Source organism: Danio aesculapii, chromosome 16 (genome assembly GCF_903798145.1).
Source record: "Danio aesculapii chromosome 16, fDanAes4.1, whole genome shotgun sequence".
NCBI classification, from domain to species: domain Eukaryota; kingdom Metazoa; phylum Chordata; class Actinopteri; order Cypriniformes; family Danionidae; genus Danio; species Danio aesculapii.
In genome coordinates, this window is record NC_079450.1 from 49,049,298 (window position 1) to 49,066,760 (window position 17,463).

At 37.1% G+C, this 17,463-nt stretch overlaps 1 protein-coding gene across 1 annotated transcript in view; it reads right to left on the reverse strand.

Moving 5' to 3' along the window:
* Positions 1-926: 926 nt before the first annotated feature.
* Positions 927-17,463, reverse strand: part of bmper (BMP binding endothelial regulator) — a 44,345-nt gene continuing 27,808 nt past the window's right edge. The window contains exons 10-14 of the mRNA XM_056475792.1: positions 16,749-16,794; positions 13,674-14,000; positions 10,763-11,099; positions 8,082-8,212; positions 927-1,785 (exon numbers count right to left, since the gene is read on the reverse strand). Coding sequence (XP_056331767.1) covers positions 1,604-1,785; positions 8,082-8,212; positions 10,763-11,099; positions 13,674-14,000; positions 16,749-16,794 — 1,023 coding nt within the window. The 3' untranslated portion in view covers positions 927-1,603. The remainder of the gene's footprint in view (positions 1,786-8,081; positions 8,213-10,762; positions 11,100-13,673; positions 14,001-16,748; positions 16,795-17,463) is intronic.

The following is a 17,463-nucleotide window of genomic DNA, read 5'->3' on the forward strand; positions in this document are numbered from 1 at the left end:
CATAGAGAGACACTGTGCTGCCAAATCGCATTTCCTGTCGTTTACATCCTTGTTTACGTCCTTGCTACAACATACGGTTAACGCTAGACACTATACATGTAATAGATCAGGTTTAACAAATAAGAATACTCACAGGTTGTGGCTCACAATCCACAGCTTTATTATGGTTAGAGCTGCTCCTTCTTTGGGGAGTTTTTAGCCGAATCCAGCACTGAACTGGGAGAGATTCTGAAGCTGTCCTTTGTCAAATGCTAGAGCTATATCTTTATATAATTGTCTGGAACATAATTAAAATTTAATTGTAAGCACTTCTCTGTGTCATGGCCTTTGGAAGCCCAAATACAGAAACAGAAGAAGCTCTGTGGAAATAGCAGAGTTTGGACAGCATTTTAGCTTTCTCTGCTATAACATTAAAGCGCATCTGGCCGATCCCCTTTGCTGCGTATGGTGTATGCGCGTAACCTGAAGGGTTTTTGATCTCACTAACCCGGATGTATTTTTTTGTAGTCTCCAAACTTTGTTTGCTGTAGGCTTAGCTAAGCTAACTCTGTAAAAGCCAATGTCTCCTTTTGCATTGAACTTTGAGCATCTTACATTCAGAGATGTTCACACAGCTACATTACAAATGAACTAAAGTTTAAAATGGGACATTGTAGTGGACCACCCCTTTAATGTGTTTAAATCCTGAGTTAAGCTGCAGTCACATCAGACGTCTGAGATGTTTTTCATGAGTCAACTCCTCCATTACATTGATTGATAACGCTCATTCTGTCAGATGTCTTTTCAGAGTGCTGGAAAGAATGTTGTTTTCATTCAGGGCTGTGGCTGTGTGTGTTTAGTCAGATTTAATGTAGCTCAAACAATACCACTTGTAGGATCATGAGCGAACTGCAGGACTTTGGAAAAACACACAACACACTTCAAGCTCGGGTCAATATCGCAACGTTTTATCAATTTACACTCAATTTTCATCGTACCCAAATAACTCCGTCACATTTTACGTAATATGATGCTGACTTTTTAGCTTAACGTCTTTGAAATATGTGCAAAGTCATTCTGTAATCCCAGTCCTGAATGTACACACGAGAAATCTCTGAACCTGAGCTGTGACAAATATGTTTTTCCTTAATATATATAAGCTTTATACTGGTCATATATATAATATCTTAATGGGTCAATCTACAGGTATAATAACACATACACACATCAACGTATGAATGCTCGCATGGACAAATACAGTACGCTTCTCTTGAATGCTAAAACAGTCACATTTTAGTCCCCGGCATACAAAATAAACAACAAAATACATAAATAGTTTCCCTTTCACTCAAGTGATTGCGTATTAAATACTGGCTGACCCAATAAACGGATAATACTAGAGTTTATGCACGTCCAGTTTGGAATTTCGTAACGCTGTTTATTGCTCCACAGGTCGATAAGGCACTTGGATGAAGTTTTCACGACCTGTCATAGAGCGAGCAGTCCTGACATGGACACTACAGAGGTAAGAGGATCAGTTTGTGTCTCTCGGAGTGTCGTAGATGTCCGGTTGTCTTTGCCTCTGTGTGTTTGGATGCCTCTGCTTTTGTGCGAGTGTTGTGGGTCATCGCCCGGGGCAGGATGTTGGTTTAATGCAGTGGCCCTGAAACATGACCAGGCTGGCGGGACAGTGGCAGCCGGCGATGCAGGGCCTCTGACAGGGTCCGATTTCATTCCAGTTATTGCAGCTTTTAGTGCAGCCAGGTCCACATGTGTCATAAACTGCGCCGTGTTTGCAATGTGTGCCTACACCAGGATAAAAGAAATGAATTCAAGTTAGATACGAAGAACCGACATAGCTCCAACAGATATTAGTTTCCGTTTTTACATTACACACTGTATAAAGCAGCTTCAGAAATCAGCTTTTTCTAATAAAGGGACAGTTCAGCCTATTCCTGCCATCATTTATACATCCTTCCAAATCTGTTTGAGTTTGTCTGCTGAACACAAAGGAAGGTATACTGACGAATGTTTGTCAGGGGAAAAACAGTGATTGACTTCCATTATATTATTTGCTCCTATGGATGTCAATGGCTGCTGACCCTGGTATAGGCTGATTTCACGCGGTCGCCATTTAAAAAGTGAAATCGAGGCTGCTCTGGGAAGAAACCCGGAAGTATCGCCTGAGTCACAGAGGAATGTTGTGTACCTGGCTGTATATATTATCAGCTAAGAGAAAGCGACACAAATTTAGCATTTCACCATCTTCCAAGTGACCCGACGGTCCATTCTGAATGGATAGTGAAAATAAAAAGGGATATCAGAGCTCATTTTCAGCTATGTTAAGGGAAATGGCACTAGTTAGGTAACGTTTTCTTTCCCAAACACACGTTTTAGATGCCATTTATCAAACTCCGGTTAATGAACTGATCCTTTAACTATTTTTGACTTGTCATGATACTGAATTTTGTTACTGAAATTCAGGCCCGGAGTGAGAATTCAGAGGCCCCTGGGCACAATGTCTTGTAGGCCCCCTACCTGGCCGCCCCTATAGTTGAACTAAAAAATAAGATTAATATAATATATTTTAAATAAAATTAATCTATAATGTATTGCCTGCATTTTTAAATAAATAATATTCAGTACACATATTTCTAGATGTGACTTATTTTAAAGCACACTTTGAAAAAAATACTAATACAACTAGTGAAAATTTATGGATTTTAATATACAGTACTTGTTCAAGTTCACAGAAGCAGTACTAAAATATATATTCAAGGGTATTTTTAATGTATAACTTCTACAAACTTATAATGCAAATGATTTGGATATAACACCTCTCCAATCCAGTTTCATGAATCTGAGTCTTCTATAACACACACACTTATTAATGATTCCTACTTGTCTTCCTCGTGATGAAGAGTAGGCAATATCTGATATGTAGTGAGGGAAAAAAGAAGAATGAGTTCATCAGATGCTGGATTCGAACCTGGTTCGTGATCGATTGCGTCAAAACATGTTGCCATGCACCTTACGAGCTACGCCACTCACATTGCTATTGGTTATGCTCTGTAGTTATGTTGTCCCTGTCAATCAAACGGTGATGGGTGGGAATCACTCAAGTAGCTTATTCCAATGAGGTGCGCTACTTGCACTTAGCCTAAATAGACACTCCAAAATCGGCACCCCCCCCCCCCCCCCCTCGGTTATCAGCTTTTTGGTACAGTCTATAACACCCCCAAATCACCTGATCGCAGCGACTGCCTGAAATCTAATGCATAGTACAGACCAGGGACTCCAACCAAATCCACCCCTCCGCCCACACTTTTAAAATTCTACTTCTTGTATTAATATTATCTGTTAGGCACCTAGGGTCTGAGAGTAACACAATTCCCAATTCTCTGTATGTCCTGTACATGTGGTTGAATTGACAATAAAGCTGACTTTGACTGACTTGACTTAAAATATACAACCATTATGAAAAAGTCAGGGTACTATATTTATATGTGGGCCATATTTTAACGCAGTTATTAAATTACAAAATTTAAAAACAGTTCAAATATAGTTCGGTATAGTGTTAAAATGATTAGGGCTTTTTTATTTGATTTGGGTGCCATTTTCCTCTGCTATAGTCTAAGAGTGATATGGAGTTATGTTATTTTGCTCATGAGTTGATCATGTTTATGTAGGGGCGTTGCAATGAGGCTTAAAGGTATAGGAAGTTTAGAGAAGTCCGGAACACGATTTCAATCAAGGGGCCCAACATAGCACAGCCACTGTGCATACCATGATCATGGATTCAGTCTATGTGACAAGTTCTGCTACGCATGGTTGCTTCTGCCACTGCTATTGCATGAATGGAGATTTGCAACACAGGCTTATTGGAAATACAGGCTTCAGTCTTCATTTTTGTGAAACGTACCCAAGCATAAAAAAAAAAGTCCTTCATGTTGTCCCAACACACATCCATTAATTTAACTGAACTGTTTTTAAATTTAAATAGATTGATCATAACACAATTAAGTTGTACCAAAGCAATACTTCAGAACTGTGTCCTTTCAACTCATTTTACAGAAGTACTTTATTTTACATAAGCAATATCAAGTTAAAATGAATGCTACTGGACAGTATGACATCAGCAACTTTCCTTTTCACACTAACTTTCCAACTTTTGTTACTTTTCACACTAACTATATTTACATGGACATATCATCGGCGAATTAAATATTATTTAAGTGCACAACAGTTAAAGTCAGAATTATTAGCCCCCCTAAATTATTAGCCCCCAGTTAATTTTTTTCTCCAATTTCTGTTTAACGGAGAGAAGATTTTTTTCGACACATTTCTAAACGTAATAGTTTTAATAACTCATTTCTAATAACTGATTTATTTTATCTTTGCCATGATGACAGTAAATAATATTTGACTTGATATTTTTCAAGACACTTCTACACAGCTTAAAGTGACTTTTAAAGGCTTAACTAGGTTAATTAGGTTAACTAGGCAGGTTAGTGTAATTAGGCAAGTTATTGAATAATGATGGTTTGTTCTGTAGACCATCAAAAAAATATACCTTAAAGGGGCCAATTATTTTGACCTTAAAATAGTTCATAAAAAATTTATAACTGCTTTTATTCTAGCCGAAATAAAACAAATAAGACTTTCTCCAGAAGAAAAAATATTATCAGATATACTGTGAAAATTTTCTTGCTCTGTTAAACATCATTTGGGAAATATTTAAAAAGAAGAAAAAATCAAAGGGGGCTAATAATTCTGACTTCAACTGTATACAAAGCAACTTAACGGTGTCTATGGTTTGTAATCATATACGTTTGCTCAAATATCTATCCCCATATGGACAACCGTTCTGGTGTGGTCAGTTTGTTCAGTAATTCAATTTCGACGGTGTTGTACTTGTAAAAACACTCGGGTTCACGTCTGGTGTTCGGTGGCCAAGTGAACTTAACGTGCTGCAATTTAAGAAAACACATGTAATTACAAAAAACACCAGCACAAAATTAAGAAAAGATCATCCGTTTGACAGAACACGTCCTGCAAATCCTCACAGCGCATACACATTAAAAAAACGTGCTGCATTTTCTCACAACGCAAACAAATTAATAAAACGTGCTGCATTTTTCCACAACGCCAGCAAATTACGAAAACACTTTCAAAAATGACAGAACACAATGGAAATGTTTCAAGGGGACAATAAAACATGATGGACACTGCTGTGCTGTGACTATGGCAGCGTCTGAAATCATGCATTTGAATTTAAGTGTACTACTCGACCATTAGAAAAGTATGTTCTATATGTATGTGAACAATATGAATGTAAGTAGTATGAATGGAACTGGGATGCACTACATCCACCATTTTGTCATGATCACACGACCCACCCCCGTCAGTTGCGTCGCTTCACTTCGATCCATGAATTCTTTTGTGGTGCATCATGGGATAGCGTAGCGTGCATTGTATGTGCACTTCAGAATCTCGCCGGAAGTAGTAGGTCAACCGGGTACTTCTCGCATACTGTTTTTCGAATTCTATGAATTGAGACAAACTACTCGGCTCACGCTAGCTGCGTCCCAAATCGTATACTTATGCACTATTCTACACCATTTTGTAGTATAAATAGTGTAAGTAGTGCGTTCACATTGAAAACTCTAAAATAATAAGTGCACTTTAATTACCGGGATGATGCACTTATTCCACCGGTAATATGAAGTGTGTAATGATGGACACTTTACGCACTCAACAACCGCAGGTTTGCTCACGTAACGGAAGGGGCGGAGTTATCGGGTGCACATGATTATTTATCGGGCCCACATAACTTTACTTATTTTGGATTGTGAAGGCAAAATTCTCCTACGAGAGAGATTAACGCCTCCTGATGGTGAATGCGGTTATACTCATGACAGGTATTATTTGATAGTTTGGTCCTTTATTTCAATGATTTGGCAACCGCCAAACGTCATCAGGGAAACGGTTTGAATTTCTGCTTAGTAAAAAAACATTAGTGTTCCATTTGGGACGACACTACATATGCTGTTGAGCAGTGGTGTAGTCCTAAAAAAATAGGTGGTGTACTATTACCCACCCAATCCAAATTTTAAAAGTAGGCAAAGAAACGACGAAAGTCAATGTATCTTGATTTATATATATATATATATATATATATATATATATATATATATGCACAGCTGTGGTTTGCTGACTAACTAAAAAACGAGCGGGATTCTGCTGCCGTTTTTATATCAAATTTAAAGGGGACTGAGGCGATCATTTAGCAGTTTACAGGTAATCGCAAAGGTGTTAAGGGGGCTGAATGGAAATATAGGAGGGCTAAAGAGATGCCCATGCTGTTTTATAATTTTACTTAAACGTTTCAGCGAGACTTCATTCAGCTGATTTGTTGTGATCTTCGAAAAACTCAAAGACTCAATAGACAAAAATTAGGGAAGTCTAATCACCAAAACAAGTGAGTACACCGAGAGTATCCTCAGAAGTAGTAATTCCCAAACAGCTCGTGGAAAAAAAGTAGGCATACTGAGTATACAATATATAGTATAGCAAGGACTACACCTCTGCTGTTAAGTGTGTAAGTACATAAGTACATAGTGCATGAGTGTATAGTGTGCCATTTGAGACGCAGCTATACTGTTTTTAGCATACTAGATAGTATGGAAATATGCAATTTCAGACACAGCCTATTGCTCAGTGAAGTTGTAGGTGATCTTTAAAAGGTCAGCTGTTTGTTTGTTTAATTTAACATGCTGATTCCCTTGTCTTTTGGGTTTTATTAGCCTAAATAACCAAACCCTAAATAGCCGGGTCCGTCACGTTTTAGGGTCCCCTTGAAACATTTCTGTTGTTTTCCATGCTATTTGAAAGTGTTGTAAGAAACTGTAATTTTGTTTGTAATTTTTTTGGGGTGAACTAAGTTTTTAAAATGTTTAGCGGTTCCTGCCTCCTTTCTTGGATTATTGTGAAGTTTTATTAATTACAATCATGTCCCATAAGATTTGTAGACAAGTGGTGCTGGGGGAGGTAGAAATCGTACTGGCTTGAGATACAGTTTGTGTCTCTAATCTTAAAGAATGCGTTATACAGGAAAATCACCATCAATTCTCACCATCAATGACTGAACTTTACTTATTTGCTAATACTATTAGTAGTGTAAAAAATCTATATGGACTAGTGGGGATGTGTGTAGGCCAAGAATTAATCGGCTACCATATAAATCGGCAGATTTACACATTATTTATCCCATCACGAAGTCTATTTATTTACTTATGTAAATTTATAGATTAATTCAGTTTAAATATTACTTTCATTATTATAATTATTTTATATAAAGATGTTTATAGGATTTATGTACAATACCGTTTGTAAAATAATATTTAACAATGTCTTTTAGTAGAATTTCTTTTTCAAATATTTCCCAAATTATGTTGAATTTTTTACAGTATTCCTTATAATATTTTTTCTCATTTAAGAAAGTCTTATTCGTTTTTTTTCTGCTAAAATAAAAGCCGTTTAAAATTTTTAACTCTATTTTAAAGTCAATATCATTAGCTATTTTTTTGATTGCCTACAGAACAAACCATCGTTATTTAATGACTTGCCTAATTACCCTAACTTGCCTAATTAAGTCTTTACATTGCACTTTAAGCTGAATACTAGTATCTTGAAAAATATCTAGTAAAATATTATGTCCTATCATCATGACAAAGAAATGTGATGAAAAAAAATCTTGAAATGTGGGAAACAAATATACAGGTGGGCTAATAATTCTGATTCAACTGTGGAGTTTTATTACTGAACAAAAATAGGTTTTAAATGGATACCTTAAATACATTTTTGCGTTTGATGTGTTAAGATTTTAGTTATTATACTCAAAAACTATTCCACATAAATCTGAAATAGCAGAAATAGCAAAAAATGTCCAGCATATACGCTATTTCTAGGAACTATTTGTAGATCTCACTCAGAGGTAACTTTAATATTCTGACCCCAAAAAAATTTAATTGCATTTTTTTTTGTTTGGGAATAAAATGGGATATAAACAACTGTTAAAAACAAAAATGAGAGTGACTTACTCATGCAGGTGAGCTCTGGTCTCCAGTGCACATGAATCCCTTCTCTCTCACACGCTCGACTGTACGCTATGAAGGACTCACAGTAACAGTTCTTATGCACTGGACACTCACACATGTCTGTTACACACGACCTAAAGAGAGGAGCACAGAGACACAGTCAAGAGGCAGAAGAACTTTAAGTAGTGTAGTACTCTACTCTACTCATACTTCACATGTTCCGAGCATTTGATTTTCAACACAAATAACAAATAATGCATGTATGACAACTTTTGGATTGATCTACATATAGAGCTTTCCTGACGTTACTTTATAATTCTCTACTTTACAAACATTAGTTCAGCATTTTTATGAAATCTTCGGCAAAGAATAAAACATTTAATTATGACTTTTGTCTAACAAATTAACAAATGTAATACTTTTTCTTGCAATTGCTAGTTAACGTCTTACAGTTGAAGCTTTTTTGTCATACAATTGCAAGTTTATGCTTCTTTTTGACGTATAAACTTGCAATTCCAAGTTTCAAATTATAAGTGATCTTTTAGTTCTGGGAAGAAAGTGCAAGAAATATAGTCTGAACTGTGAAAGTCTAGCAATTAAGTTAATTAAAAAAATACTGCATTTATTTTTGATGATTTTTGGCTGTATTTTGATAGGTTGTGGGGGCTACAGATCTCTGGATGGCCGAAACACAGTCACACAAGCACTGTCTGCGGTGATGTAAAGTTAAAACTAAAAAAATGATAATAATATATAATAAAAGTCACTATTGTGAGACATATAAATTCAGAATTATAAAATAAAAGCTCCTAAATTGTAAAAAAAAAAAAAAGCAACAATAATTATCGTAAAGAATTTTCAATGCATTTTAGCTTTAAATATGAAGAATAAAGCCGAGGTCACACTGGACTTTTTTCCCCAAAGACTTTCATTCATACGCATGCAGATGCATCACACCGGAAGTGCAAGCTTGTGCGACAAGTTTCGCAATTTGCTGCTTTGCAAAGTTCAAGCTCGGTCAACTCTGACCTGCGAAATCACATCACGTGATTGCGTGAGACCAAGCGATGATCAAAACATGACCTCAGTGTACAGAAATGTAAAATATGGACCACTCGGATCACTCGCTTTTTTAAATGTCTAATCATCTTGTTTAATCCTGCCCCTTTTCACAGTGCCGTACAACACAATTTCGAATGCTCAAACTCGAATGTGACCGCGGCACATATGTATATTGTATATTTTATTTCACGACTTAACATGTAAATTTCACCTACTGGCACCAGTCTGGAGGTTTTCTACACAACAGAACTTTAGGCTAGCATTTTGGCATTACAAATTTAGGATTAAAAGCTTTTTAAGGTGCTTTCACAGTAGCACTTTTGGTCCGCACCTGGGTTCGTTTGACATCTGAGTACAGTAAGTTTCGCTACTTTCATCTGAACTCACATTCACGAACCATACCCGAGTCCGCATGAAAGAGGTGGTCTTGGGTACAGTTCGCGTGAACTCTAATCTGGTTCACTTCTGATATGAATGCAATCGTACCAAATAACGGAAGTGAACTGCCAACTGTGCAACAAACTAGTTTTCATAACGTCCATTCGTCCGTTATCTTGGCGACAAGCCAGACTGAGCCAGTGCAAACACAGTGATAATGTCTGCTTGTCTCCTCCAAAAACAACTGCAGACATCACGTTACGTTCTGAACGTTTTAGTTATTTTTGCGGCAGATAGACGAAATTTTCTCTCTGTATGTTACCAAAACCAAAACAATTCAGTAAAAGCAGAATGACCATGATATGTGTATGTCTTTTCATTTTGGGGCCGTGGCTTCTGTGGCCATTCCCTATTAACAGCTGTGCACACAACAGCAGCTTGATGACGCAAGCATACCGGGTTCAGAAGGAAAAAGCCTGGCGAGACAAACCTGCCGAGAAGGTGGCAAGGGGGGACAATCAAACTGGGGTTCGGTCCAGGCAATTGAACTGTGAAAGTATGCTTAGAGCAGCATAATGAAATCACATATACACATTAGGACTGGTGCACACCAAGTTAAAGCCAAACAACTAGCACTAACAAAACCCAACTGTGTTGTCGTCATGCATTGGATCATGTCTGGAGCAAAAAGCCAACTAAAAGTAAATGGACGAAAGCCGACTGAAACGAGAACCGCGTTATTCCACTCCGTGGGGGCAGTAATCTGTTTTCTAGTTCCGTAAAGGGAAACTGAACTTCAGACGTGTACGTGCAAAATGTAAACCATTGTCAGTCACTACGGAGGGATTCGCTAGTACAAATATGTCCGATAATCCATTTCGTTTGCAAATATTTAAGAAATGTAGCAAAATTATCGCCGGCGCCTTTGAGTTCCTTCTTGACTTGAATTGTTTACTTGGCATGTCACTTCGCTCTGATAACCAATCAGAGCACTCTCTTCAGTTGATGATCTGACACCGATTCAACATGTTGAATGTGATCCGACGTTAACCTTATGAGAGGCAATTTGTGGCACAAACCAAACCAACTAGCCTGAACGATGAACCAAAGAAGCCCAATGGCCGACTATAGGCTTGGTGTGTCCCGGGCTTTACATGACTGCTTATTTTACACATTAGTTGTGTCTCAAATTCCACATGCCTTAAAAATGCGTGTTGAGAACTGCATAGGTTTGGTGAACTCACTTGTAAAAGGAGGTGAAGTCGACAGAAGAGTGGCACTTCTGAAACTCCCAGGACTTGAGCTTCTGGCAGGTTCTGTGAGCGCGGAGCTTCACCTTCACTGTTCCAGGACAGAGGAAGGATGTGGGTCGGCGGTTCTGTACTTCGCACAGCTCGTTGTCCTCCACACGCCACGATTCGGCAAATTCATCCACGTCAAACTTAAACTGTCCGTCTCCTCCCAGAGAGTCATCTCGCCGCTGACCATTGTAGTTTCCACAAAGACCACACAACTGCCCCTTCAGATGAGGTGCTGCGACCACCTCCACCAGACTGTCCCCGTCCCACGTGATCTCCAGTCCTGAACACACACACAACATTCAAGTCAATACATACAGTGTGCGAATTATACATTGACCATCACGGTGGGGGGGTAGTGTTTTTGTGGGATGGACTAATAGACTATTTAGTGTATTCTGACCTACAGTATCCTCTGATTAGCTATTTTAGCTTCCTTTAGGTCAAACTATACAAACTATGCATCTAATTTGCATAGATCAAGTAAAGATTTATCTTTACTTTTAGGTTATATGTAGAAACAAACACCAACTTTTGGAAAAAACAGGCTGATAAACTCCTACCGTGTCTAGCAGTGCTCTAGATCTGCCAGTTTCAGATAGTTGAATGACTTTTTTCTTGCATAGACTGTTTGGCGCGATTATGCATTCACAATGGCATGGACCGTTATAGGGGTGGTCAATTGGATATCTATTATTTTGATTATTAACATTATTATTTAAAATACAGATCAGACCAAACTTTTTCTTAGTTTCAAAGGGCTGACCCCCACATACATCTTGTTTTAACATCTTTCAGGGGGTGATCAAGCCTAAAGCCCTGCTCACACAGTGAGATTTCAGCTGCGATTTTGTCATCAGACAAATTTGGGAAATCCTAAAAGATTCCTGAAATCCTAGGCTAAATTCGGTGATCTTTGATCATTGCATTTCCATCGCATTTACTTTATAATAAAAAGTTGATTGTACTCATTTGTCAGTTTTCTCTTTGGGTGAACTATCCCTTTAAGTGTCTTCTAGATCCGTGTTTCCCAACCCTTTTCCTGAAGGCACACCAACAGTACATATTTTGGATGTCTCCCTTACCTGACTAATTAACTTCAGGTTATGGAGTCTCTTATTATGTTCTAATTAGGTGATTCAGGTGTGTTTGATTAGGGAGACATTGAAAATGTGTACTGTTGGTGTGCCTTCAGGAACAGGGTTGGGAAACCCTGTTCTAGATCTCAAGTACATCATAAAAACCTCAGTTGATTCACAGTTGTTGTATGACCGTTTATTTTAACAGGATTTGTCTGTAGTTTCCGAAACACAGGTGTATTTATGCTGTCAAATTGCATTAAGGGAACGTGACATCTGCTCTGGCAACTTTTTTGTTGTAATTTAAAACTTCAGTTTAACAAAGAGACTTTTTATTGGCATTCTGTTTAGTTTAAAAACAGAAATCGTTTGGGTTGGTCATGTAAATTAAAGTATAAAAACAGGCTAGTACTTTTTGTTATTTTACGGATTAATTTCTTAAGGCGTAAAAAAGGCGACAGTGGCAAGTATTACAGATAATTAATATGCAGCTGCTTTCAAACAATGTGAAATGTATTGAATGATCACTTTAAGCAGGTATAACAGCTCTTTTGAAAAGGAAAGGTGTGGTAAATGTAAAGTAAACTGTCTCCACACTGTAGTATCTGTAGACTGGAATGATTGATTTGAGCTGCCGACACAAAGGTCGCATGCTGATAAATGTTGTAGAAGCATGGGAGAGTTGATGAAATCACAACCCAGTCCAAGGGTTAGCATTGTGTAAAGGCACCTCAGGTTGGTTCAATCTTACACTGGAAAAAAAAATTCTTACAACTCAAAATGTCAATCCTACTCAGCTATATGTTGAGTATATTATAAACTATTTTAGCCAAAAATGGTACAATATATGCAAAATATTTCACCCTCCTGATTTTGTTTTATCATTGCAAAATGAGACTTTTATTAAATATTATTGTGTTACGAATATCCAGTTGAAGTCAGAATTATTAGCCCCCCCTTTGATTTTTTTTCTTCTTTTTTAAATATTTCCCAAATGATGTTTAACAGAGCAAGGAAATTTTCACAGTATGTCTGATAAAGAAAGAAAGCTGCTGCTGAAGAAAGCCTTATTTGTTTTATTTCAGCTAGAATAAAAGCAGTTTTAAAATTTTAACAATCTAATTTAAGGTCTAAATTATTAGCCCCTTTAAGCAATTTTTTTTCCGATAGTCTACAGAATTATTAGCCCCCGCCCCCTGAATTAGCCCCCATGTTTATTTATTTCCCTGATTTCTGTTTAACAGAGAGATTTTATTCAGCACATTTCTAAACATAATAGTTTTAATAACTCATTTCTAATAACTGATTTATTTTATCTTTGCCATGATGACAGTAAATAATATTTTATTAGATATTTTTCAAGACACTTCTATACAGCTTAAAGTGACATTTAAAAGCTCAACTAGGTTAATTAGGTTAACTAGGTAGGTTAGGGTAATTAGGCAAGTTATTGTATAATGATGGTTTGTTCTGTAGACTTAAAAAAATAGCTTAAAGGGCTAATAATTTTGACCTTAAAATGCTTCTTAAAAAATTTTAAACTGCTTTTATTCTAGCCGAAATAAAACAAATAAGACTTTCTCCAGAAGAAAAAATATTATCAGACATACTGTGAAAATTTCCTTGCTCTGTTAAACATCATTTGGAAAATATTTAAAAAAGAAAAAAAAATGTTTAGTTCTGACTTCAACTGTATACTCAAATGTACATTATCAATCCACCACTAAAACTGTATTTTGAATGGAGAGTAAACAGAACTGAGTGTTTCAGGCCATTACCTGCGATGGTGGTGAGTTTGAGCAGGTATCCGTCCAGGTCGATGTGGACGCCGGTGCTGTGGAAGGGAAGAGCGATGCGTGTGCCGTTCTGCCGGACGGTCAGGTGTTGATGGAGGCTGATGCTCAGGCCGGACGTGTGCAGCTCCACTGATTTGGTCCATGAGAAGGAACGTGTGCGACGAGCATCGTTCTTCACCAGCACTGTGAAACTGGCCGCTGGGGAACAGTCCTTGGTGAGCACATATTTACACGTGCCCTGGAAGTTGAAGGTACGGCCGTCAAACGTGTTATAGTGAGGGTCTCCAAATACGGTACACACACCTGGCTCTGTTAAGAAGAGAGTAAGAGAGAGAGTATCGGTTAAAAAAAAAATTTGTTGGTGGGGCAGTTAAAGGGTTAAACCAGGGGTCGGGAACCTTTTTTTTTTTTAGCAAAGAGCCATTTCTGATTTTTTTGGTAAATGCATTTTTAAAGAGCCACGTGACTATATACATATATAAATATACATACATATATATACATACATGTATATATATATATATATATACATACATATATATACATACATATATATATATATATATATACATACATGTATATATATATATATATATATATATATATACATACATATATATATATATATATATATATATATATATATATACATACATATATATATATACATACATATATATATATACATACATATATATATATATATATATATATATATATATATATATATATACATATATATATATACATACATATACATATATATGTATATATATATGTGTAGATGACGTTACTTAGTGGTTACAGTAAAAAAAAATCCATGAAACATCACTATTCAGTTTACTAACACCACTGACATTAAGTTCACTTCACTATTATGTGCCAAGCGAAAATGACTCACTCTGTCTAATCTTCAAGATGAGCCCACAGTTACCTCTTCTGTCATTTTCAGGCTGACTTGAGATCGCTTTGCTTCTGTCTCCTGATCCATTCACGCAGTTTCATCTTCTCTTGATCAGGCTCGTAATTAAATTTACTCGTGTTTAAAATATATATGCTTGACTGCCTCTGGCATGTTGAAAACACAGTTATTTAGGTAGGCCACTATGATATTTACCTTCTCTGCTCACTGCGTGCGAAACAATAATCACCAACCAATGAGAGTGATTGTAAATGTAAGAAAGCTGATTGGTCAAAAGTGACTACATTTATGTGTGTGCGCACACACACACTCAACACAGCTTTGCTTGCTGTTTTCACTCGGACTCATTCACATTCTCTCTCTCTCTCTCTCACACACACACACACACACACACACACACACACACACACACACACACACACACACACACACACACACACAAACAAACATGCAGGTATTCAACAGGTGCCAGTTAATACCAGATCAATTAAAATAAATGCAAATGTTTCTGCCCACTCATTTTGAAATTTTCGATGTTTCTCAGGATTATTTTCTTTTTGCCATCACCACTCATGAATGTTGTTTGAATTTACGTGCGCGCGGTTACCATAGAAACGTAAGTTTATTCCAAGCGGCAACCTCCCGCTCACCCTCGGGAGGCCAATACGGAAGTAACTGAAACTGCAATTCATCAAAATTCCGCTAGTCCTGGCTCCATAATAGAGCAAAGTGCAATTGAGCCCACTGTTAGAATGGCCAACTTTACAGCAGAAAAAAGGGGTTTACAGCCTGGTACAAAGAACGATTTTGGTTCATATAGCTATTATTACCCTCCATGACAACTGTGAGGGGGGTGAATTTTTTTATAACTCATCCATTTCCTTTATAATAGGTTATATTAAGTTTGCATAATTAAGGGCGTGGCCACTTGAGTGACAGCTAGGTCTCGCTGGTCGCCGTCACTTCACCTCAGCTGAATCCAGCAGATTAACCACTGATCTCGGCATATTCATCGTATTTTTGTGTTGTTTTGTGTGGCTTTACACAGTCAGCTGCCTTTTGGACTTATTTCTTACAATTATCAGATGATATGGGATGCTGTGTGCACTTAATTGTGCTCACAAACCGTTCACGTGGCCTCGTTTCCCATGTGAGTAATGTTATATACTTGTATACCATCTCTATAAATGTGTGTGTTTTATTTAAGATCATTTATCATTAATATTTTTCTTTAGACCCGTAAAGCACTCCAGAATGTGACAGATTGATTAGCTGTAGGCTCTAGAACAGTCACCTGAAGCGTTATCATAGTGTTGTGCTGGATTTTATCAATAGTCTTGCATTTACTAACACACATCTGAAGTGTTTGGAAGTGTTTTGCGTTTCGCTCCTGTAGAAAAACGTCATAAGAACAATGTTTAGTGGCTCAATGTATTACTACAGTGTTTTTAAAAGTCTAAACACTTTATTGATATAGTGTACAGCCAAGCACATGTGGTCAGAACACAAACGAGTCGCAGGTAATAGAGTATCAAGCGTTTCTCCCAAAGTAAAGTCTGTCTGCCAGGTCTAAGCAAAGTGCCAGCAGGTGTCTGTAGCTCCGCCCACTCTCCGCCTCTTTGCCCTTGTTTGGTATCCCGCCATGGGTGCGATGACGCGCGAACAAAAAGGCAACGGTTGGCCGCGCCTACTTGTGGCTTCTTTTGCGCTCTTCAGAAACCTATGGGTGACGTCACGGATGCTACGCCCATATATTTTACAGTCTATGGTTTATTCACAGCGCCGCACACACGCATTGTTCGAAACGTCGAGTTTTTATTCTTATAACGAGCGAACTGTAATTGTATTTTCAATAGGAAACTGATTTCTAGGTTTCTGTCGGTTATCTTTTTTTTTAAACTGTGAAATATTATTTAAGGGAGACAGCAGGAGAGCCATGTATTTTGGTCAAAGAGCCACAGGTTCCCGACCACTGGGTTAAACATTAAAATGACTTTGTTTAGCATGTGACAGATATGACTGTAAAATTATTTCAAGATGAATTTAGATTTGAAGTATTTAATTTGATTTTGATTCTTCAAAGCTTATTTTTAAGATTTCAATTATGAGAGTGTCATGTAAGGAAGTCCACTCACTGTCAGTGCAAACAGGACAGCAGCCAGTGCGATTCAGTATCTTATTCTGAAAAACCAAAAAATGTGAGACAGAATTATATGGAGACATAAAAATAGTCAGACAGGTTGACTGTAATATCCGGAACAAAACCATTTAGGCAGTGCTAAATTAAACTAGATGCAAAGTAATGAATTAGCGGATGAACAATGAATGGTATGTACACTATTTGATCAAAAAGCAAAGTAAAACAGTATTGTGAATTATTATATAACAATATTAGTGAATGTATCACAGTATGTATGTATCTTTATATGATTCATTTCATAAATACATTTTAAATAATAATTTTAAAAATTGTATAGCGTATAGCAGGGATCACCAACCCTGTTCCTGGATAGTTGCCTTCCTGCAGATTTCAGTTATAACCCTGACCAAAATTATCAAGCGCTGCTTCAGGTCCTAATTAATGGGTTCAAATACGTTTAATCAGGGTTGGAGCTGAATTCTCCAGGAAGGTAGATCTCCAGGAACAGGGTTGGTGACCCTTAGTGTATAATATGTAGTTGCCCATATTTTTTTGTCCATCACCTCACCAAATAAATAAAATATCCATATCCATATATCCATCACCATAAAAAAAAAAAAAAAAAAAAAATATATATATATATATATATATATATATATATATATACACAGTTGAAGTCAGAATTATTAGCCCCCCTTTGAATTTATTTT